Here is a 25,571-nt window from a genome sequence, read left to right on the forward strand (position 1 = left end):
TTTTCATTGTTCTCAGATCCAAGGGTTTGGGTCTGTGGTCACCTATGCAAATTGGTGAGGATTTTTACCAAACCTTTCCCAGGAAGTGGGGTGCAAGGGTTGGGAGGATTTTGGGGGAAAAGACGTGTCCAAACTACGTTTCCCAGTAAACCCAGTTAGAGTTTGGTGGTGGCAGTGGAGATCCAGGGACAAAGGATAAAATTAATTTGTACCTTGGGGAAGTTTTAACCTAAGCTGGTGAAAGTAAGCTTAGGAGGTTTTCATGCAGGTCCCCACATCTGTACCCTAGAGTTCAGAGTGGGGAAGGAACCTTGACAAGAGCCCACCATTATATTGGGTTCTTTATTATTCAGATTTCCTTCTACAAAGGTAGAACCCAAATGGTTGACTCGGTGATTTAAAAGTAATAAATTGTTATAAAATGTTGTAGAAGCATCACTGAATCACTGATAGATAGATAATAGAGTCTATTAGAAAGCCGGTAGAGTTGATTAATAGTGTCCGATAAGTACTATTTTCCTTGGTATCAAGCTGGAAATTGATTGCAGCTCCTGCTTACCAGTCTAGTCACATCAAAGGGCTTCTAAAGACAAGCATACAGGAGAAAGGTTTTATAAGGGGACGGTCGCTTGACCATGCTCAGTATTCCTCTTCAGCAAAGGCAGAGAAATGTGTTTGGCAGAAAATCAGGAAGCTTTGTATATTAAGTCATTGAAGGGGCCTAACTTTGTAATTGCATCTACAAGAGCTCTGTAGAACCAAGGACAGGAGAGCCAGATCCACTTCTTTGCTGAGACGCAATGTATTGCTCCGAAGACATGGCTTAATTGAATTCTTTACATGAAGGTAAATCACGCTTATATTTATAACTCCTTGTTCATCTGCTTTGAAAAAGGAATAAAGGCATCTCACTAAACTGAACACAGTGCTGCTGACCTAACCAAAATACTTCAGCTGTTGAAGCGAGGTGGGTGGTTAAGAGCACTGTGCTTCAGCAAAAGCCTAACAGATGCAACAGAATTGCTCTTGAACTCGTAAGTAATTTTCCCCGAGACTGACGAAAAGATTTTTAAATACAAGTGTTTTGATACTGACTTTAACTTTGCAATTTGAGATGGACCTATACTAATCTTGCCGCTTCTGTTGCTCAGAAGCACTTTTTTTTCCCAAACTGAAAGGGGATGACAATGATGTAGGATAACTTTTGATTTGTACAGAGGGCGCCTATAATCACAGGAATTACTTCTACAGCGCAGGCACTGCAACGTCAGACATATTACTGATTTCTCCTGCCCCAGCTAAGCTCACTTCAGCTGCAGCAACAATGATAAATGAACCTTTAATAATTTCTTTTTGGTAGCAGCAAACCACTGCTGCAGCAAATGTATGGAGTGAAGGAACCACGTGTAGCAATTATGTACATTGCTGAAAAGGTGAGTTTGTTAATCTTATGATCAGAATCTGTTCTCTGACAAGGATCATCGCCGACCTATATTAATTACCAAGGGGCAGCTGCTGTGAATTAGCACATTGAACGTGAAGGAGCCACACTGATTTATACCCGTTGCAGAGCTGATCCAGTACTTACAATGTCATTTATTGATTAACTCAAGATTTTCTCACATCCGTCTTAAGCATTTAGCTAGTCACATTTTGGGTATACATGGGTAATATTATATTCCCCCAAATGTATTGCAATATAGAAGTCTAGGTTTGATTAGTTGCTATTTTTTTAAACGAATGATAAACTATTGTTGACAGAACATTGAAGTCAGTGGAAGTTACAGGGGCTTGACCCCTCTGAAAATCAGGCCACTTTCATTTAGTTGCCGAGATATGGATTTAGGTGTTTAATTTTAGGCTCCCAATTTTGAAACTTCTGACCCATGTATTTTGGGTGAACCTGATAGGGCCCTTATATTTAAGTTGCCCAACACTTACCATTATATAGATTCTTGTGACCTTTTCTTTTTGAAGCTTTCCCATATCCATTGTTAGCGGCACACCTAGGAATCTGGCAAAGGGATAGCCCTAAAGCTGTGAAAGTGTCTTGTCTTTGTTCAATGAAATCCATTCAGCTTTTGCTAAGATATGAACTGTCAACATCACAATTTTTCTTCTCTTGCTTGCATTTCTGAGGAAAATTTTGGCAACCTGACAAAATAATAACTAGACAAAGTATTCTGAAACTGGGCTAGCAGCACTGCCAAATTAGCAGCAGCACACACTATACTAGAAGACCTGGGAGTTTCCTGAGCAGCCGTAGCAATGGCAGGGGGACTTAGCATATAGCCTCAGTGATCCATGCCCCACTCTGTGTGCACCACATGGGGCAGGAAGAGAGAGCTGAACTGGGCACCTCCTCTGCCCCATATGTAGCCCCATTGGTCCAACTTCCACCCACAAGCAGATACTACATGGGGCAAGAAAGATGGGTGAATTCCCTCCCCAACCACTCCATAGACACAACACATGGCCCCAGTGGCTCATGACATTCTCTGGAGACATCATGTGGAATAGGAGCTCCCCTAACTCCCAGGAATGGGGAGGGAACCCCCTATGCTTAACAATCTATCCCTCAACTGCCCACTTAATTTTAAGTGGTCTCCTACAGCATGAGTGAGCCCCTCCTGCTTAACAATCTGTTCCAATTTGTATTTAGCTTAGGCACTCTGGTTACCTTCCCCAGACATGAAGAAGAGCTCTGAGAAGCTTGGAAGCTAGTCCCTTACAGCAACCGATGTTGGGCCACTAAAAGATATTGCCTCACCTACGTTGTGTCTCTCATATCCTGAGACCAACACAGATACAAAACCAGTGCAAACAATGTAAAAGAAAGTCACCTTTGTCTAATCAACAGCTGCACCCACTTCTCTTCTCATTTCAAAGCCACTGCCAGAGTGGGTGGATTTATTAAGAACTGTCTATTGCTGATTGGCTATAATTGAGGAATTTCAAAATGTGCAGATATAACAGAGGATAACAAAGCAATGCTTACAACAAAAACCAATCAGAAAGAAAGCAAGGCTTTGTAAATTATACCGATAATAATTGCACCTATAAATCCTTATTTAATAATTCTTGTATTATCTTTATACAATCTACTTTTCCCTGTGTACATTTTACAGTATACAACAGATGATTCAGTCATCTGAATGCACTATAAGGTAAATATAGTGAATGCACTATAAGGTGGGTAGAAAGTTGGCTAGATTGTTGGGCTCAACGAGTAGTGATCAATGGCTCCATGTCTAGTTGGCAGCCGGTGTCAAGTGGAGTGCCCCAGGGGTCGGTCCTCGGGCCAGTTTTGTTCAATATCTTCATAAATGATCTGGAGGATGGTGTGGATTGCACTCTCAGCAAATTTGCGGATGATACTAAACTGGGAGGAGTGGTTGATACACTGGAGGGCAGGGATAGGATACAGAGGGACCTAGACAAATGAGAGGATTGGGCCAAAAGAAATCTGATGAGGTTCAAAAAGGATAAGTGCAGGGTCCTGCACTTAGGACGGAAGAACCCAATGCACAGCTACAGACTAGGGACCGAATGGCTCGGCAGCAGTTCTGCAGAAAAGGACCTAGGGGTTACAGTGGATGAGAAGCTGGATATGAGTCAGCAGTGTGCCCTTGTTGCCAAGAAGGCCAATGGCATTTTGGGATGTATAAGTAGGGGCATAGCGAGCAGATCAAGGAACGTGATAATTCCCCTCTATTCGACATTGGTGAGACCTCATCTGGAGTACTGTGTCCAGTTTTGGGCCCCACACTACAAGAAGGATGTGGATAAATTGGAGAGAGTCCAGCGAAGGGCAACAAAAATGATTAGGGGTCTGGAACACATGAGTTATGAGGAGAGGCTGAGGGAACTGGGATTGTTTAGTCTGCAGAAGAGAAGAATGAGAGGTGATTTGATAGCTGCTTTCAACTACCTGAGAGGTGGTTCCAGAGAGGATGGTTCTAGACTATTCTCAGTGGTAGAAGAGGACAGGACAAGGAGTAATGGTCTCAAGTTGCAGTGGGAGAGGTTTAGGTTGGATATTAGGAAAAACTTCTTCACTAGGAGGGTGGTGAAACACTGGAATGCGTTACCTAGGGAGGTGGTAGAATCTCCTTCCTTAGAAGTTTTTAAGGTCAGGCTTGACAAAGCCCTGGCTGGGATGATTTAATTGGGGATTGCTCCTGCTTTGAGCAGGAGGTTGGACTAGATGACCTCCTGAGGTCCCTTCCAACCCTGATATTCTATGATTCCTCAAAGTTAAAATTACTGGTTTTTTTCCTTTTCTTGAATTTACCACTGGGTATATGTTTCACAGGTAATTGGATTTTTCCCAAAGTCTGCTTAGAAAAATTAAGTTTAGATTCATTCCAAATAACAGGCATTCCTGGGACATTACTGACTGTATATACTTTTTTTCTGACTTATGGTGTATGTTTAAAAGACAATCTTTCTTAAAATATTGTAACATTTTCCAATATAGACACAGACTATTGTCAATTTGTATCTTAAGCCTCCAGTCCTGCCAACATTTACCAACATGCTTAACTTTTCTCCCATTAAGGCGACTAGTCCCCCTGACTTTAATAGTAAAGATAAACATGTCAGTGTTTGCAAGTTAGAGACTTATGTTTTCAATTGCCTTTGTAGTTTTCAACATATTGCATTCTTACCTTGTGTCACAACAAAATTTAGATTCTTGTTACTGTAATCAGAAATTCATTCCAAAGGTTTTTATTTAGGGGGCATGGGGAGGCCACTTTGCTATCTTATGTATGCAGTAAAAAGCATTGTTCCCAGATCAGGACAGCATTTGTTTCTGTGGCTCACAGTAGCAAATTTGTGAAATGAGGTGAAAATCTGGATGTAGAAGGTACAAACACCAGTGGGAAACCGTGTTCTGTTGTGCTTGAGGACAAATGTGCAATGCAATCCTATTTACTCAGGAATTTTTTTGTTTGTACGTGATCATGCCAATAATTTGTGTTTAAAATTGGTACTCAGGCTTTTGTGAGCAAAGTGCTACAATTATATCAACAGCTTATTTTGTAGTTGTAATCACACCCTTAATAATAATCACACTGGTCCCATGTCCAGTGAAGTAGTTCTATAATAGTGAATACCACTGAAATTGCTTTAGAATAACTGTGGCTTTCTTTTGTCCTGTTTTAGTTTCTAACAAATATAAAATAATATAATTTTGGCCTTTTGTTGGTCTTTCATATTTCCAGGTGGTTTTTCACACTTATAGATTCAAAAGGGACATATAGTACTTACATGATGGGTACACACTGAAAGCCATCCTGCACTCTAGAGACTTTGGCATAGTGCATCTGAGTAAATAAATCATACCTAATAAGCTTTTCTAAAAGGATTTGATAGCAGGCAATATTGTCAGCATGTTATTAATGTACAATCTTCTAGCGACAGTCATGATGACCTTATCAAACCACTGCAACAAACTGTAGCTTATCTTTATTTCAGATATTTTCTTGTCTGATTATTTTTGATCTGCAACAAATTACATAATGTATGTGAATTGATCTATAAGGCCCCTATACTCCCCTGCTTCAAGTCCCTTCTGAAAGCCCCTCTCTGCTGTGATGCTTAAAAGACATCAGCCAATTAATGATGGGTAGGTAGAGGGGGATAGGTGGGAGTAGTTGACTTACTTTCTCTAGTTAAAATAACTCTGTGTGTGTATATATGAAATGAAAATTATATATATTTGAGTGTTTCCCTGTCTCCCTGCCCTTCGTATGTCACTTGTCTTCTTGGGGTATGTCTACACTGCAAGCTAGGGGTGTGATTCCCAGCTCACATACAGTTACTCACGGTATGTCATAAATATAAAGGGAAGGGTAACCACCTTTCTGTATACAGAATTATAAAATACCTCCTGACCAGAGGCAAAACTCTTTCACCTGAAAAGGGTTAAGAAGCTAAGATAACCTCGCTGACACATGACCAAAATGACCAATGAGGAGACAGGATACTTTCAAAGCTGGAGGGGGTGGGGCAAAGGGTCTGTCTGTCTGATGCTTTTGCCAGGAACAGAACAGTAGTATTGGAGTATTAGAACTTGTTAGTAAGTAATCTAGCTACGAATGTGTTAGAGTTCCTTTTGTTTAAATGGCTGGTAAATAAGCTGTGCTGAATGGAATGTATATTTCTGTTTTTGTGTCTTTTTGTAACTTAAGGTTTTGCCTAGAGGGATTCTCTATGTTTTGAATCTGATTACCCTGTAATGTGTTTACCATCCTGATTTTACAAAGGTGATTCTTTTACTTTTTCTTTAATTAAAATTCTTCTTTTAAGATCCTGATAGCTTTTTCATTGTTCTTAAGATCCAAGGGTTTGGGTCTGTGTTCACCTATGCAAATTGGTGAGGATTTTTATCAAGCCTTCCCCAGGAAACGGGGTGTAGGGCTTGGGGGGGATATTTGGAGGGGGAAGATTCTCCAAGTGGGCTCTTTCCCTGTTCTTTGTTTAACACGCTTGGTGGTGGCAGCATAGGGTTCAAGGACAAGGCAAAGTTTGTATCTTGAGGAAGTTTTTAACCTAAGCTGGTAAGAATAAACTTAGGGGGTCTTTCATGCAGGTCCCCACATCTAGAATTCAGAGTGGGGAAGGAACCTTGACACAGTAGTTCACATCTTCCTGGCACTTCCAATTATAAGATTCTGTGTTTGGTTGCTTTGCACCCTCCTGCTTTGGTGTGGGGACTCAAAATGTGACAAGAGTGGCTTTTTGTGTCAGGTATGTGGTTTTGTGAAAATTTGCTCAAATTTGGCTAGGTTATCACAGTTAGCACAGACTGAGTAGAAACGTCTTAAATCTTCCCTTAAATTCCCTGAAGATTCCAAAATACTATTTTGTTAGTGTGTGTTGACTTCTGCTTGCCCCAGGCAGGTAAAGTGAACCTATTGCTTCCCCCAGACTGGAGAAATTAATACAGGGCACACTTGAAGTGCCACACCTGGCTGCAAAAGGGCACTTGTGGATGGTCCGTGCTTTTACACCCCATTGTACTGGAGTAGTCTAGTCTGGAAATGACAAGGACATTGCAATTATCCATCCAGTTATCAATCTCTTTGCTAAATGGAGATGGAGTAGAGGAGGCCACTCTAGTCTACCCTTGTCACTTTGCCATCTAAAAACAGTAAGAGATCAAAGAGAACTTCTAGATTTACTTACTTTCTTTCAAAGGTTAAACAAGACCCATCAGGCAAACCACTCTGTCAATTTTTTCCCTGAGCCAACCAACATAGGTTTTATCTTGGACTGAGATGACTATCTCTGCCACTTGCGAACTCAGATGGGTAGATCCTCGGCTGGTGTAAATTATCATAGTTCAAGTGATGCAATGAAGCTATGATAGTTTATACCTGCTGAAGTCTTCCTCGGAATCTTGCTGCTAGATTTAATCAGCAAAGAAGGGCACAGATCTAAATCACAGGTTATATTCCATAGTTCCCCAGAGGCCTCTGGAACCCCTCTCAGCAAAATGATCTGAAACTGAATAGGAAAAGATACTGCACTTGTCCTCATGGAAGCAACCATCTGGTCCAAATTAGATAGATTCTTTATATGAAGCAGAGACAAAATACAGAACAAGAAAATCTTAAACTTATATTCAGTCAGAACCAATCATAATCCCTGGGATATCAACCAGCTGGAATAGTTCTGATGTTTAGTGTGTATGTGTGGTGGAGGGACAATAATTCTTTGTCTCATCTGACTAGCATTAGAGTATGATATTCAGCACTGATTCTTTTCCCTGCTGTACCTTATTTCTTCTATTGCAGGCCAAGTTACCCTTTTAGCACAAAGGGTCTGAAGTTAGGCAAGTGAAAAACTGAGGCAAACAAGAGTAGTAATGCTTTTGAAAATTTTGTGTCCCACTTTGTTTCCAGTTTCTTTCCATCTTAAACATTCAATAAATATTTCGAATGTTGATGAAGATTTCAGTTTGCCAGCTGGTGTTCACTCCTAACTGTCTCCTCGTGCAGCTATATTTTATTCTTTTTGCTTTCTGATATTTGGCAGCTCAATGCCAAGCACTGTTATACCATTCTGTTTTAGCTGAAATGACTGCTAACACATGTGAGCAAACACTTATCAATAAGAGTGCTAAAAAGTACTTTTTTATGCTTGATGTTTCTGTAACAGTATGCACCTGGGCTGGTTGTCAGCAGTAGGGACTGAACTCTGGACTTAAAACAGAAGTCCCCAAACTGTGGGGCGTGACCCCCCTATGGGGGCACAGAGGAACATTCAGGAGGGTGGGGTTGGGGCCTGGGCCAGCCCTCACAGGGACTGGGGAGGGAGTGCCACCCAGCTCCACTCCTAGCCCTGGCTCCGGCTCTGGCCTCAGCCTTGGCCCCCTTGCCCCTGTCCACATCCTCCCCCTCCTGGAGCCACAGCCCTGCTCCTAGGCCTGGGGGAGAGGAGGCACAGACAGGAGTAAAGGGGGGAGTGTAAGGTAAAAAGTTTGGGGATCACTGACTTAAAACTGCGAGCCTTTGCTGCCAGAGCTAAACAAGCCTTGTTAATCCAAAGCCACTGGCAGACAAACAAACTTCTAGGGGGGGCTGGCCGCTAGAGTGGGACAGAGAGCGGCATTGGGTAAGCATGGGTTACTTTACTATCCCTCCCAACTTTACCGTCTGGTAAAAATGGCAGATTTAACCCTGGGGAGCGGGGGAAGGAATCCTACTTCAGAGTGCATAGTGAATGACTGACCGAAACATAGTTACATTTTCAGTTTGTTTCTTCTTCAGTTCCTGCTATCTAACTTTATTAGAAGATTCCACTTGGAGAGCTAAATACAATGCAAAAAAAACCTCGTTCACATTGTTATGAATCTATAATGGTTTTTCTGGTTTTAATAGCTAGACATTTGCCTGAGTACCCATATCATGCTAATGAAATCACTATAGTTATAATATTTTTTTTTTCTTCTCACTGAGTAACAGGAATTTGCTAACCCAAAGCAAGATGAAAATGCAAAGATGGAGGCACAAACATCAGACTGGCATTTCACTATATAATATTGTCTTGTTTGTAGGCAAATGGTAACCACTCGTATTACATTGAATTATTTATGTCTTATCCGTCTCACATATTTGAACTCTCAGACCTCTTTCTATTAATTTTTGTGTTTATGCATTTTAAAGCATCCATTTAAAGTAAAAATACTTTTAACTTTATGGAATTAATTATGTGTTTCCATAAAGCAGATGATTGCTTACATAATACAGACTTCTAAAGAGTTAAATAGGAACCCCAAGAAGTTTGGTGGGAATTTCATTAAACATTGAAAACTCAGTGTTATCTGACCTTAATTTGTTTATTTTTCATTTCTTGTAGGCTGTTTCCAGCTATGTAATGTTTTTCGAACACATGACATGGAAATTGACCAGTGCTTGCTGGAGTCCCTCCCTTTAGGCCAGCGTCAGCGGTTGGTGAAGCGTATGCGCTGTGATCAAATAAAGGCGTATTATGAAAGAGAAAAAGCTTTTCAGAAACAGGAAGGACATGTGCAAAAATTTAAACATGGAAAGAATCACCGAGTTCATTTCAACCTCGCTGTTATGATACAGGATGCAATCATACATCATGATGACAAAGAAGGTACCACAGGCATTTAGCAGTACTCTCATGGTTTATTCCTTTGTGTGGCTAAAAGTTTCAGAGTAGCACTACTTTGTGTCTTGAGGCATTATTTTAGACTTAATTTCAAATAACAGTAGCTATTTATAGCTAGAATGTACTATGTACTTTGCAATTAATACGCAATAGAGTAAATGTGTATTATATAATATAAAGCATTATGGCATATAATTTATGTCCTTGATGAAAGCAAATAGTGCTTTGGAGGCCTTAGGATGTCACTGTAGGATAAAGGTGATTACAGAATCATAGATTTTAAAGCCAGAAGGGAATGTTTTGATCATGTAGTCTGACTTCCTGCATACTGCAGCCATAGAATTGCACCCAGTTGTTTAGTGATGCTTTGAGATTTTTTTCCCCTGTATTTAAACAAAGCTCTTAAATAAATAAGCTTCCTTCAAAGATGTGGTTCTGGCTGGGAGCAATTAAATGGTTATTAGGAATTGGTGACTCTTAAGAGGATGGACTTTAGCCATAGTGCTTGATGAACCCTGACCCCAAAATGATGGTGGTGATTGTTGTGATGTGACAGCATTTATGTACAGTTACTTGGCTTTATGAAACACTGAGATTAAAACATTGGCTCTGTCTGCTTCTGGATCCTCTGAGCTGGTGATGTGATGTAACCTCCTGACAGCATAATTGCCCAGATCCTGAGCTGTGTTTGAGTGCTCCGCACAACTGGAGTGTGTACGTGCCTGTGTGTAGGTGCAAACGTGTAAGTCAAAAACACAGAGACCTGGGAGAAGGGTCAGAATCTGGGGGGAGCATGGGCATAGCAGGGAAAAGGGAGAGACAAGAGCGGGAAACAAAATAGTAACGTAGATGTTTGTAAACTAATGCAAGTATGGGTAATAAGCAGGGAAAACTAGAAATCCTAGTGAGTGATTACAACTATGACATTGTTGGGGGATAGTTCACATGACCAGAATATTGGTATAGAAGAGTACAGGTTGCTCAGGAAGGATAGGCAGGGGAACAAAGGGAGGAAGTGTCGCCTTGTATTATACAGATGTACTGTATACTTTTGGACCAAGGTTGAGGTGGATATAGGAAGCAGATTTGTTGAAAGTCTCTGGGTAAGGATAAAAGGGGTAAAAACAAGGATGATGTCATGGAGAGGTCTACTACAGATCACCTACCAAGAAAGAAGTTGATGAGGCTTTTGTTTAAAACAACTAACAAAATCATCCCAAGCACAGGAGTGCTAGGTGGTGATGGGGGATTTAACTACCCAGACATCTGTTGGGAAAATAATACAGCAGGGCACAGGTTATCCAACATGTTCTTGGAATGCATTGGAGACAAAGGTAGATAGAAAGTTGGATAGATTATCGGGCTCAATGGGTAGTGATCAATGGCTCCATGTCTAGTTGGCAGCCGGTATCAAGTGGAGTGCCCCAAGGGTCGGTCCTCGGGCCGGTTTTGTTCAATATCTTCATTAATGATCTGGAGGATGGTGTGGATTGCACCCTCAGCAAGTTTGCAGATGACACTAAACTGGGAGGAGAGGTAGATACGCTGGAGGGTAGGGATAGGATACAGAGGGTCCTAGACAAATGAGAGGATTGGGCCAAAAGAAATCTGATGAGGTTCAACAAGGACAAGTGCGGAGTCCTGCACTTAGGACAGAAGAATCCCAGCACCGCTACAGACTAGGGACTGAATGGCTCAGCAGCAGTTCTGCAGAAAAGGACCTAGGAGTTACAGTGGACAAGAAGCTGGATATGAGTCAACAGTGTGCTGTTGTTGCCAAGAAGGCCAATGGCATTTTGGGATGTATAAATAGGGGCATTGCCAGCAGATTGAGGGACGTGATTGTTCCCCTCTATTCAACATTGGTGAGGCCTCATCTGGAGTACTGTGTCCAGTTTTGGGCCCCACACTACAAGAAGGATGTGGAAAAATTGGAAAACGTCCAACGGAGGGCAACAAAAATGATTAGGGGACTGGAACACATGACTTATGAGGAGAGGCTGAGGGAACTGGGATTGTTTAGTCTGCAGAAGAGAAGAATGAGGGGGGATTTGATAGCTGCTTTCAACTACCTGAAAGAGGGTTCCAAAGAGGATGGATCTAGACTGTTCTCAATGGTAGTGGATGACAGAACGAAGAGTAATGGTCTCAAGTTGCAGTGGGGGAGGTTTAGATTGGATATTAGGAAAATCTTTTTCACTAGAAGGGTGGTGAAACTCTGGAATGTGTTACCTAGGGAGGTGGTGGAATCTCCTTCCTTAGAAGTTTTTAAGGTCAGGCTTGACAAAGCCCTGTCTGGGATGATTTAGTTGGGGATTGATCCTGCTTTGAGCAGGGGCTTGGACTAGGTGACCTCCTGAGGACCCTTCCAACCCTGATATTCTATGATTCTATGTTTCTATGACATATAGGGAGGAACTGGTTGAGAATTTGAAAGTAGAATGCAGCTTGGGTGAAAGACAACATGAAATGATAGAGTTCATGATTCTAAGGAATGGTAGGAAGAAAAACAGCACAATAAAGAAAATGGATTTCAAGAAGGCAGACTTTATAAACTCAAGGAGTTGGTAGTAAGATCCAATGGGAAGCAAGTCTTAGGTGGAAAACTGTTCGAGAGAGTTGGAAGTGTTTCAGAGAGACATTATTAAGGGTACAAGAGCAAACTATTCCACTGTGTAGGAAAGATAGAAAGTATTGCAAGAGACCACTCTGGTTTAACCAGGAGATCTTCAATGATCTGAAACTCTAAGAAGAGTCCTACAAAAAATGGAAACTAGATCAAATTACAAAGGATGAATATAAACAAGCAATACAAGCATATAGGGACATAATTATAAAGGTGAAGGCACAAAACAAGATTAAACTAGCGAGAGACATAAAGGGTCATAAGAAAACATTATTCAAATACATTAGAAGTAAGAGGAAGAGCAAGGCTCACTTTTTTGTTTCAGTTTTCACCTTTATTTTACTAGTGACTGGACATCTAACATAGTGAATGCCAGTGAAAATGAGGTAGAATCTGAGGCTAAAATAAGGACAGAACAAGTTAAAAATTACTTGGATAAGTTAGATGTCTTCAAGTCATCAGGGCCTGATGAAATATATCTTAGAATACTCAAGAAGTTGAGAAGATATCTGAGTCATTAGCAATTATCTTTGAAAACTCATAGAAGATGGGAGAGATTCCAGAGGAATGCAAGAGGGCAAATATAGTGCCAATCTATAAAATGGGAAATAAGGGTAACCTGGGGAATTACAGACCACTCACCTTAACTTCATTACCCGGAAAGATAATGGAGCAAATAATCAAGCAATCAATTTGCAAACAACGCGAAGATAGTAAGGCGATAAGTAACAGTCAGCATGGATTTGTCAAGAACAAATAGCTAATCACTTTCTTTGACAAGTCTTGTGGTTAGGAGGAAGCAGTAGAAGTGGTATATCTTGACTTTAGTAAGGCTTTTGATATTGTCTCAAGTGACCTTCTCATAAAAAAAAACTAGGGAAATACAGATAATGTGAGTGCATAACTGGTTGGAAAACTGTTCCCAGGGAGTAGTTATCAGTGGTTCACTGTCAAATTGGAAAGACATATCAAGTGGGGTTCCTCAGGGATCAGGTCTGGGTCTGCTCAAGATCTTCATCAATGATTTAGATAATGGTATAGAGAGTACACTTATAAAGTTTGCAGATGATACCAAGCTGGGAGAGGTTGGAAGTGCTTTGGAGGGAAGTTAATAGGATGAAATTCAAAAAGGAAAAATGCAAAGTACTACACTTAAGAAGGAGCTATCAATTGCATACATACAGAATGGTAAATGACTGCTTAGGAAGGAGTACTGCAGAAAGGAATCTGGGGTCATAGAGGATCACAAGCTAAATATGAGTCAACAGTGTGACACTGTTGCAGAAAAAGCAAACATCATTCTGCGATGTATTAGAAGGAGTGTTGTAAGCGAGACAGAAGAAGTAAATCTTAAGCTGTACTCTGAGCTGATAAGGCCTCAACTGGAGTATTGTGTCCAGTTCTGAGCACCACATTTCAGGAAAGATATAGACAAATTGGAGAAAGTTCAGAGAAGAGCAACAAAAATGATTGAAGGTCTAGAAAACATGATCTATGACGAAATATTGAAAACATTTTGTTTCTTTAGCCTGGAGAAGAGAAAACTGAGTGGGGATGTGATAACAGTTTTCAAATACATAAAAGATGGTTACAAAGAGGAGGGAGAAAAATTGTTCTCGTTACCTCTGAGGCTAGGACAAGAAGCAATGGGCTTAAATTGCAGCAAGAGAGGTTAGGTTGGACATTAGGAAAACTTCGTGTTAGGGTGGTTAAGCACTGGAACAAATTGCCTAGGGAGGTTGTGGAATCTGCATCACTGGAGGTTTTTAAGAACAGGTTAGACAAACACCTGTCAGGAATGGTCTAGCTATTATGTAGTCCTGCGTTGAGTGCAGGGGACTGGACTAGATGACCCCTCTTCCAGTCCTGAACTTCTATGATTCTATATGTGCAAACATACACAGGGGGCTTTAAGCTACTTTTGTGCTGCCCAGTACTGGGGCTCTGCTGGCACTTGTCCAATCCTTGGTGTAACTGACAGCATTCTGAGGGCTGTTCTAAATTGTTCTTGAATCCAAATGCCAAAAGGGGAACATTTCTGGCTGATGAGGATGTCTGATGTTTGAGAACCTGAGCAGACCCTTGAGCTGGTGGTTGCGAATGAGTGTAACAAAGGAGCTGCTGTTGTCACTTTCATAGCTCCAATGCAATGTACACAGGGGGAACCCTCGATTTTGTGGGAAATCTGGCTTTGGGTAACTAGGCATAAAACTGCTCTAAGGCAGGATCTTGGCCAATGAAACATCATTACTTTTTGTGTTAGTCAACTCCACCCTGCCAATTTTGACACGGTCTCTCACAGTATTCTTGCCAGCAAGTTAAAGAAGTATGGGCTGAATGAATGGACTATAAGGTGGATAGAAAGCTGGCTAGATTGTCGGGCTCAATGGGTAGTGATCAATGGCTCCATGTCTAGTTGGCATCTGGTATCAAGTGGAGTGCCCCAGGGGTCAGTCGTGGGGCCAGTTTTGTTCAATATCTTCATAAATGATCTGGAGGATGGTGTGGATTGCACACTCAGCAAGTTTGCAGATGACACTAAACTGGGAGGAGTGGTAGATATGCTGGAGGGTAGGGATAGGATACAGAGGGACCTAGACAAATTGGAGAATTGGGCCAAAAGAAATCTGATGAGGTTCAACAAGCACAAGTGCAGAGTCCTGCACTTAGGATGGAAGAATCCAATGCACCGCTACAGACTAGGGACCGAATGGCTCGGCAGCAGTTCTGCAGAAAAGGACTTAGGGGTTATAGTGGATGAGAAGTTGGATATGAGTCAACAGTGTGCTGTTGTTGCCAAGAAGGCCAATGGCATTTTGGGATGTATAAGTAGGGGCATTGCCACCAGATCGAGGGACGTGATTGTTCCCCTCTATTCGACATTGGTGAGGCCTCATCTGGAGTACTGTGTCCAGTTTTGGGCCCCACACAACAAGAAGGATGTGGAAAAATTGGAAAGAATCCAGCGGAGGGCAACAAAAATGATTAGGGGACTGGAACACATGACTTATGAGGAGAGGCTGAGGGAAGTGGGGATGTTTAGTCTTCAGAAGAGAAGAATGAGGGGGGATTTGATAGCTGCTTTCAGCTACCTGGAAGGGGGTTCCAAAGAGGATGGCTCTAGACTGTTCTCAGTGGTAGCAGATGACAGAACAAGGAGTAATGGTCTCAAGTTGCAGTGGGGGAGATTTAGGTTGGATATTAGGAAAAACTTTTTCACTATGAGGGTGGTGAAACACTGGAATGCATTATCTAGGGAGGTGGTGGAATCTCCTTCCCTAGAAGTTTTTAAGGTCAGGCTTGACAAAGCCCTATCTGGGATGATTTAGTTGGGGATCGGTCCTGCTTTGAGCAGGGGGTTGGACTAGATGACCTCCTGAGGTCCCTTCCAACCCTGAGATTCTGTGATTTTGTCCTTACTTTACCACATTTCAGTGTGGTCTGTTGGACAGATTTGAATTCTCGCCTCCCACTCTCTTCTGAACCTTTCGCGCAACCCTAGTGATTATGTATATTTGCTATTGTTTGAGAGCATCAGATTATGTATTTTGATTAAAAACAGAAACAGATAGAGTTACGGATAGACACTCTGGTAAGTGCTCTTCACAGCATTTAGAAATGCAATTGTTACAATATACAATTCCCTCATTCAGTCCCCTAAACAGAGATGCCTATGATTTAAAAATTAACATCCTCACCACTCCCCATCTTCTCACAGCTCCCTTCTCACCAAAAGCCAGGCAGAATAGTAGATATGCTTTGCAACATGCCCTAAAGGTCAGACCCTTCAGGCTATTTAACACTTTTACTGACTGTATGAGCATACACAGTTCATTCAGTGAGAAAAACAAATCCATACTGGCCCCTGAAAAAACTGAATCCAGAGCAGAATAGAAAATCCAGCAGCCACTGAAAGTGAACAGCAGCAACATACTAAAAAACACAAGGCAGCAGTGACCATGGGATAGGTTAAGAATAGGCACCAATATGGTATCCTGCCCCTTAAGAGGAGCTGTATAAATCTCTAGAAGCAAGGAGCCCTTTTAGCATGCAAAGAGACCCATTAGACCTCAGAGGAAGGGCTAGGGCAGGGGTAGTCAAAAGATGGACTGCGGTCCAAATCCGGACTGCCAGATGCTTTTGAATGGACGCCCAAATCAATTTATTTACTCATTATTGTTGTTGGGTTTTTTATTGTTTTCTCTGGACCTTGACTATACCTTGACCAAGAAATTTGGAATTTGACAAAAAATAATTGACTACCCTGGGGCTAGGGGTATCCTGACTCCTCATAATCTCAATACTTCACCCCCACATGAGGTGGCCAAGAGGTAAGAAAAGGGATGATGCTTCTCCCTGAGCCAGCCCATTATCCAGGAGTGTGTATTGTCAGCAAATCCAGGCAAATACTTTGCTTTCTCCACCCACTTATACCTGAATCACTGTAATTGGGGAGCGGGAGGGGGAATGGAATGTCTGCAAAAAAGTCCATGAAACATGCACGTTCATGATGCTCGTTGTGCACTCTGGCAGTGATACAATTTTAGAATGTGTTACAGGAGACTTATCTGAGTTTATTGAAATAGTGACAGTGTAAACATCTCATCTTCTCAACCGGAGAGGGCTGATTATTGATTGTGTTATTTTATCATTGTGTTCAGGTAGTAAATCTTCTTTTATTGTCAGTAATCTGTCATTTTAATGTACAGTGACACTTGAATTTCATTTGTTCTTGAACTACTTTATATTGTGAAAAACCAAAGGCTATCTCTCCAACTTTAATACTCTTTTATTAACAATAATAAAAGGTGTACATGCACGTCTTAAAATCTCCTCATTTTTATGTGTTGAAATATGACACAGCATTACCTTTTGTAGTATATATAAAAGAGAATATCTGTCATACCGAAGAGCAAAAACATTGTGCTGTGTCTTGTGTGAGCAGGTCTGAGAGTCCAGGATACATCTTGAGCCTCAACGGCTGCATTGCTTTTAGTCCTGTAGCATGAGCCCAAATCCATTGACCTGGGCTCTAAGGTGCACTGCACTGCAGTGTTTTGTTTTGTTTTGTTTTTTGCTGTGTAGACATACCCTTAATGGCTCCAAAGAGTTCATTTGAGTGACACTGGTTAATAGGCCATAATAGAACATCTCTGCCCTGGTATGACTGTCTAGAGCCCTGACCCTGCCACATTTAGCACACAGAGCACCCATGCAGAGCTCATTGCAGGGTGTATGCTTTTAAATTAAGCAGGGTAATCATACATGCACACACATATGCTGTATCCTAATACAACCATTAACCAGTTAATTACATGGTATGAAGGGATTTTCACAGTGTTTGTTTGTTTTTTTTATGCAAAATTGAATGTTATCAGAGCCCATGTTGTTCTGAAAATTTATATATTAAAGTCTCACTAAATGCACCACATTCAGCTGAGGAGTTAGTAGAAACCTTCTTACGTTTTTTGGGGGTGCCCTGGAATCCATCAAACTATATATATTTTTAATTAACAAGAAAAACTCAAGAACAAAACTGCTGAGTTTTGTATATTTTTTTCACCTGAGGCAATAATTCAGGAGACATTGTCCCTCTTCCCAAGGACACCTTTACCCTCAACAGGCCAAGTATTCTCTCTCCATTTTGCTTCTATCTCAGGGAGCTGGCCCATGATTTGCAAATACCCACCACACACAAACACACTTTTCTGAAGTGAGGTGGTGGTTAGCTGTTCTTGGTACACTCACGCTCTTCACAGGGATAATCTGTTTCCCCATCTACCATCATTGGAATTGGAGGGGGACCCTGTATAGATCTTGCCCCTTAATTCACTGAATCCTGCTGCTTTAACAATGGCTGTTTCCTTAATTTTGAGACATGATGTTCCCCAGAATTCACTGAACTATTTTGGGAATCACCTGAACAACTGTGGCACCCGAAAGTCTCCACAACAACTGTGGCAGTGGCTGCTTGCTTCACACTCTGGTTTCAAACAGTACCCGGAATCATCAAAACTTGTATGAACTTCTGTGAACCCTTTTAAGCAAACGAGGGCTGGGTTTCATGTTGGTAAGGAAATCCAGGACTAGCTTTTGTGTTTGTGTTTCATTATGAAAGGTTCACACACCTTTAATGTTTATAAATTGAGCAGCTGTGGATAAAATTAATGGAATTCGTGGAAGAGCAACAAAAAAACAATTAGGGGGCTGGAGGGACTGATTTAATAGGATGAGAGCTAGATGTGATCTTGTTTTTCAACACTTAGCCGAACAGTTGACTGTAGCAATCGTTTGCCATTTGGTCCATTCCTGTGCAGCTGCAATCTGAATGCAGTATTGGCTCTCTGCTGATTGGGCTTGAACAGGTCATTGGCCATTATCATGTGGAGGAACAGTGCACACTAACGATTCCAATTGATTGTAGAAATAAACTTTGACTAAATCAGCTGATTCCTCTGTTGGCACATAGACTAATATAATAATAATTTTTAAGATGTGCAATAAATAGTTGAGAAGACACAGGCATCCCAAGTTATCAAGGAGGACTTGGTGTCACCTCACAGTAGTAATGCTACCCAGTATAAGTGGTTGGGACCTCTGGAATACGGAAATAAATAATCTTGCATCTCATGGCACCCATTCTCTATCAGCCTTGCTTCCATTAGGCTGGCGATTGATATGCCAAGATGGTCCATTTTGTGTGAGGCAGTGAGCTGATGACCACACCTGTAAATAGTTACAACATTCCAGATTTCAATTTTGGTGGATTGGTAGAGATCCTAGCTACGATTGAATACATTGTCATGATATACTGCAGACATGCTTGCTGACATCAGAGGACACATGTCCCCAGAGGGACTTTGACATGAACCCATCACGTTTACTCCAGGGGAAGACAGCACCAGCAGGGCATCTACAGCTGAGAGTAGGACAGGGGCTTTAAGCCTGGTGCTTAGCGTTAAGTTATTCATGTTGATCACAAGCAAGAGCAAATGATTGTCCCAAAGAATACCTTGTTCCACAGGGATGAGATGGAAGCGCAGTAATGCAAACCTTTTCCTGGTCTGCCAGTACTGGTTTTACCCTGTGTGACCCAAGCCACTGAGTCTTTCTTGGCAACTTCCTACATTTCGGGTAGCTAGGCACAGCTGCTGCCCTGTATCTTCGCCACTTGTGCTAGCCATCATTTTCAGGGTTCACACTGGATCTGTCCACCTCACATAATGCCCAAGGCGCTATTTCAGACCAGCCTTCATTGCTGATGGCATAGCTCCAATGAGCAATTCCCTCATTCAGATGTTGCACCTCTCCACCACAATGAGGAGGTACAGGTCGGCCTCTGGGGGGAGAAGTGATATTAACCAAGTGTTAATAATTTACATGTATTTGAACTCAGATTCCTGTAACACCAAGAATATGGGCATAAACACTTCTCTTCTCAAAGGCATAGGTGGGTGGTAAGGGAAGTGTGTGTGTGTGTAACAAAAGGGAAAGATATTTTGGAATATGCATGCTGGGAACGTAGGGAGGTGCAAGAGGTAGGGGGAAATTTGGAGGACAGGAGGCTGGGGGAAACTGGGCTATATCCTTCCAGTCTATTTTGTGCTGCTGTGTTGGAACAAAGCTAAAATAATAAACCCAGTTTAACTGGCCAATATGCTGTGAATGCTTTGCACTGCTTTAGAGTAGAGTTGGAGCATACCAGTGAAGTGTGAGTTTTTTAGTTAATGTTCATGTATAAACTTTTAATTAAAAAAAAAAAGAAAGTCCCAGATAAAAACTGCATTAAAATGGAACTGAGTTTTAGAGTACCTGTTAGTAATTTATTCTGTAGTGATGCCATATAAGGAAAAAAAATACAAAAAAATCAAATGGGTCTTTAAGAATCAGTTTAATATAATTTTGGACCAAAAACGCTAAAAGATATTGATCAGAATCATGTGTTCTTTATATTGTGTCACTACAGGGCAGATTTAAGTTTATCTGGGTGTCCTAAATGTGCATTTTCATAACTTAACATGTTTGGATTTCTTTAAGTTCACTTTAACTCAGAATTGCCTGGTTTTATAATTCTTTGAATTAACTTATGCATGCAGTAATGGCCACTGAAATGCCAGCGTTTGCCATTTGGGATACCACAGTTAGTTTCTTTTCTAATTAGAGGAGAAAAATGTGTGTCAGACACCATTATTTGGTAACCATTGGCAAATGTTGATTTTAAGAGGAACCATTGTAAAAGCAAATGTGATTGATATATATGCATATACACATTCAATGTGACATACATGGTCCCAATCCTTGGGAAAAAAAATGAATACATGCTCAAGTTCACATATGGTGAGTAGTAAAGTTTATGGTGTGTAAAGTTATAGATATGCATAAATCTTTGCAGAATTGAGATCATAAAAAGGAAAAAAAATAGTTATACTGTAACTGAATAAATCTGAGGCTGTTGAAACAAATGCGTTCTGCATTAGGAAATCATACTTATGTGTAAGGCTAAAACAGCTGACTGTCCACCAGACAAGATGTTAGTAACTTAATCCTTTCTGCCTATGGAAAAATGAAGCATCCTATCAACCAGCTTGGGCCACCCATTAACAAAGAGGCTGTTTCAAATGCCCAGAAGGCAGAGGCACCTTTCAAACCAGAGCAATCGTTCAGTCTTGTAGGTCCAGCATGGTTGTTAAATTTGTTTGGCACGGTGTGTGATGAATTCAACAACACAGGGCATCCTTTTGTTGGAACACTGAGAAACATAAAGCCTTTGGTTATTGGGTAACAGATGTTAAGTAATCAAAGTAACCCATTTCAAAGCAATCATAAAATCACAAGGAGATAAAATTTGAATACATTTGAATTTCTACGGGATTCCATATGTGCTTTTTGTCTTCTGTGCATGGTTTGTGTTCTATAAATACACTAAAAAGGTACAAGATGCACACTATACAATAAGGCACTTTCTTGTTTTGCAAAAAAAGTATAATTAAAATGTAAAATATTATTTAATTGTAATATGGAAGATATATATTTATGAATTTGAATGTATATGAAAAGCACACATTTTAGAAGGAAATAGCTAGGAGTATATAAGTCTGGTTTACAAAACTGGTTAATAAGCAATTTTGGGTTAAACAAAATGTTAATGTTCCTGAGGGCTGCACTGTACACTTCATTGTGTGTAGACCTATGAACACTAGAGCTTAGAGCCTGCACTGTAGCCCAGCATTATCAGTGGCAGACTTTCCATCGATTTCACTGGTCTTTGGATCAAGTCCTTAATGAACATTGTGACTGGTTTTGTAGACTGCCCAGCTTTAAAAATTGCAGTCTAGTTGTAGCACATGGCTGGTGGGTATAATAGGCCAGGGAAGGCTGAGCCTGCCCTGACACAGCTGCGAACACTGGACACCAGTTGTGGGTTTGGCAGTGTACGTTTTTGCTTATTATGCCTCATGCAGGCTCCGGGATGGCCAAAGATGTGGTATCTGCTATTCAGCTTCCTGGGAACTCAGGAAGCTGAGTAACACATACTGCCTCGTCCACTACCCCAGAACCTGCATGGGGCATATCAAAAGTTCTGGTACTTCTCCCACAAGAGAAGAAACAAGAGTTTTTCCCGCAGGGCGGCTTGGGGTCTGGGGAGGTTCAGTGCAGCTCGGAGGGCTCTGGCTGGCCCAGGGCTCCTCTGGCCATGGGGGGGCGGAACGAGGGGGCTCAGGGCTCCAGATGGCCCTGGGACTCCTCTGGCCAAGGGGGGGCTCTTGGCTCCAGCCGCCGGGGGGGGAAGAGTGAGTCTTGAGGCTCTGGCTGGTGCGGGGGGGGGGCACCGGCAGAAGGGGCAAAGTCAGAGGCTAGCCTCCCTGAAGGGGGACTCCAGAATGTAGCATGGCTTTTTAAAAAGCCATCTAGCTTTTAGATTCATAGACTTTAAGGCCAGAAAGAACCATCATGATGATCTAGTCTGACCTCCTGCACATTACAGGTCACAGAACCTCACCCACCCACTCCTGTAATAGACCCATAACCTCTGGCTGAGTTACTGAAGTCCTCAAATTATGATTTAAAGACTCCAAGTTACAGAGAATCCACCATTTACACTACTTTAAACCTGAAAATGACCCATGCTGCAGAGGAAGACACACACACAAAAAAAAACAACCCAGGATCTCTGCCAATCTGACCTGGGGAAAAAATCCTTCCAGACCCCAAATATGGCAATCATTTAGACCCCTGAGCATGTGAGCAAGACCCAGCAGTTGGACACCTGATAAAAAATTCTCTGTAGTAACTCAGAGCCCTCCTGATCTAGTGTTCAATCACCTTGCCTGATAGTTGGAAGACCTTAAATTCAGCCTTTAAAGCTGGCCTATGCTTTTCAAGTAGGCCACACTTGTGTACATTAGAGATAATAGATTATATAGGATAAAATCCTTGTCTCATAAAAGTCAGTGGGAGTTTTGCTCTTGATTTCAGTTGGGTCAGGATTTCACCCAGACTTTTTAAAGACTGCTGACTGATCCCCAAATGTGAAGAGTATCTAATTTTCTGAAGTGTTCAGATGTTCCCTATCACTTTCATCAACAATTAAGCTTGAAACCGAATTTGTGTAAGGAAACTTATAACAAGAATTCAAATCATTTTAAGAATGTTTTCATTCAGTTTTCCTAAATGAAATTATTAGGATTGTGGCCTATATACTTTCAAATGCAGACTTTTTTCATAAGTGGACTATGATATAATATTTACTTCAACGGGACTACTCAATGTCTGTAAAGTTAATCATGTGAGTAAGTTTTTATAGGAACAGGGCCTGAATCAGGAATTTGTGATGTAAAGGGTACATCTAATTCCCAGCGCATGTAGACAGAAATGTACTAGCTCAGTTTGAGTGAATGCGCTAAAATTAGCAGCGTAGACACTGGGGCACTGGTAGAAGCTCGGGCTACCTGCCTGAGTGCAAGCCAATCCAACTCCCTGGTCCGAGGTTGGGCAGCTAACTTGAGATGCTGCCAGTGCCACAATGCCCACAATGCTATGTTTTATTGTGCTATGCTATCTTAAGTTGAGCTAGCACGAGTCTGCCCACCCATATTGGGAATCTCACTTCCCAAGTGCAGTTAGACATACCCATACTTTTTGAAAAATCGTTTTAAAATTTCCCTGTAAAAGTTTATTAGTTCTACTTAGAAAAATACAGGTACCATCCATTAAGATCATTATAGGCCTCTCCAAGGATCCAGTTTTGCTAGAGGTATAGAGTGACCTGAACTGATATGAAGTCTAATGCTGAAGTCCAGCTTCATAGGCCTTTGTCTCCAACTTCCTTGGCTTCAGCCAATCAATCCCTTTCATCATTCCATTCTGGTCTCTTTCACTATAATTTTTTGTTTGTTTTGTGTGTGCTTTGTTACCATAATTATAAACAATGTTCTACCTTAGCTTGGTGTGGCAAGGAGAAAGTAAGAGGTCACCTGTGATCACACAAACATGATACTGTGGAGTTGGAACAAACCAAACAAAAATCAATACCTCATATTTGGCAATTTGCCTATTAACTTTAATGGGAATCTCCAATTCTGCCTTCCTGCCGCCATGCAATGTGGTGTGAGGCTATAAACCAGCTGTACTCACAAGTCCACTCGTAGATTTCATAGATTCCAAGCCAGGAAGGGACCTTTGTGATCATCTAATCTGACTATCTGTGTAATACAAGCCAAAGAACTTCCCCAAAATAATTCTTAGATCATAGCTTTAAGAAAAAAACTTCCAATCTTGATTTAAAGATTGCCGGAGATGGACAGTCCCCCATGACCCTTGGAAAGTTGTTCCAATGGTTAATTACTCTCACTGTTAAATTTACATCCTATTTCCAGTCTGCATTTGTCTCCCTTCAGCTTGCATATTATTGGATCATATGCTTTTCTCTGCTGGACTGAAGAGCCCATTATTGATTATTTGTTCCCCATACAGATACTTGTAGTCTGTAATCAAGTCAAGTCACCCTTAACCTTCTTCTGGTTAAACTGAATAAATTGAGTCTTATTTTCTAAGCCTTGAATCAGTCTCATGACTTTTCTCTAAACCCTCTCCAATTTATCAAGATACTTCTTGAATTCTGTATACTAGAACTGGACATAGTATTCCAGCAGTGGTCACACCAGTGCCAAATACAGAGATAAAATAACCTATCTAGTCCTACTTGAAATTCTCCTGTTCTTGCATCCAAAGATTGCATTAACTCTTTTGGCCAAAAGCATTGCACTGGGAGCTCACATTCAGCTGGTTCTTCATCTGACCCCCAATATTTTTCAGACTCACTGCTTCCCAGGTTTGAGCCCCACATCTTGTAAATATACTTATATTCCTTTTTTCTTACATTTACTTTTAGCCATTTTAAAATGCATATTGTTTGCTTTCATCTAATTTACAAAGTTGATAAAAGATGGCATCCATTATTGCTGGCATCCCCTGCATCCTGAGAAAAACGAGAATTTTTTTTAAAAAAGACCGTGAAAGCAGAGTGCCCACATCTGTACTTTTGTAATATAAGAGTATGCAAAAGGAGGAAACCAGATTTTCATGCACCTTGCCATTGGATTCTCCTGCAATATTTTACCCTTTGAGACTTCACACTCGTTTCCAATAAAGTGTTTTAATGTAATGGGAATACTTGTCTGTATTAGTCCTTTAATAGCTCTCCCCTTAAGATTTCTCCACATCAGTGGTGGATTGCTCCATCATAATTTTGTTTAAATGACTCTGGAAAACAATAGAAATTACAGGTTTTTTTACATAGACTTTTAAACTCTATAGAACAATTTTTAAAAAACTTTTAAATAGTTTCAATTTTTCAATTAGATTTTATAGGGTAGGCATGCATTGTGATTTGGGCGAATGACAGTTAAATGGAATGGGAAGAACTGGAGTCTCTGATCCTGGAATGGGCTCTGTGTGGACTCGGGTCCACCAGCATGGACTTCATGACAAAATATGGGTCAGAATTTGCTTAGAGGCCACTGTGGGTGTGAGATCTTCCCTTGGAAGCTATGAAGTTAAAACCAAATGAACACAATTTGGTATCAATGGAATGCAATTAATTATTTTTAAAAAGAATGTTAGCCCTTTCCTCTCAGGGCTTTTGCTGTTATTCTGTTTCTTCCCTAAGCCTGAATTGTAGTACTTCCTCCAGGGATGGCCAGGAAGCACTGGTGTGTCAGAGGAAAAGACCTAGGAATATGTGTTCAGTGTTTTGAGGGGTTTCTTTAGCTCCTTCTTTAGCTCATTTTGTCTACAT

The 25,571-nt window shown here is 41.1% G+C and overlaps 1 protein-coding gene across 7 annotated transcripts in view; it reads left to right on the plus strand.

Moving 5' to 3' along the window:
* The window catches only part of MYO16 (myosin XVI), a 607,668-nt gene that overhangs the window by 131,629 nt on the left and 450,468 nt on the right, over positions 1 to 25,571 (plus strand). For all 7 annotated transcript variants that reach the window (XM_073349543.1, XM_073349573.1, XM_073349563.1 and 4 more), the window contains one exon: positions 9,370 to 9,633. In XM_073349543.1, coding sequence (XP_073205644.1) covers positions 9,408 to 9,633 — 226 coding nt within the window. In that variant the 5' untranslated portion in view covers positions 9,370 to 9,407. The remainder of the gene's footprint in view (positions 1 to 9,369; positions 9,634 to 25,571) is intronic.

The sequence above is a fragment of the Lepidochelys kempii genome, chromosome 1 (assembly GCF_965140265.1).
Source record: "Lepidochelys kempii isolate rLepKem1 chromosome 1, rLepKem1.hap2, whole genome shotgun sequence".
NCBI classification, from domain to species: Eukaryota; Metazoa; Chordata; order Testudines; family Cheloniidae; genus Lepidochelys; species Lepidochelys kempii.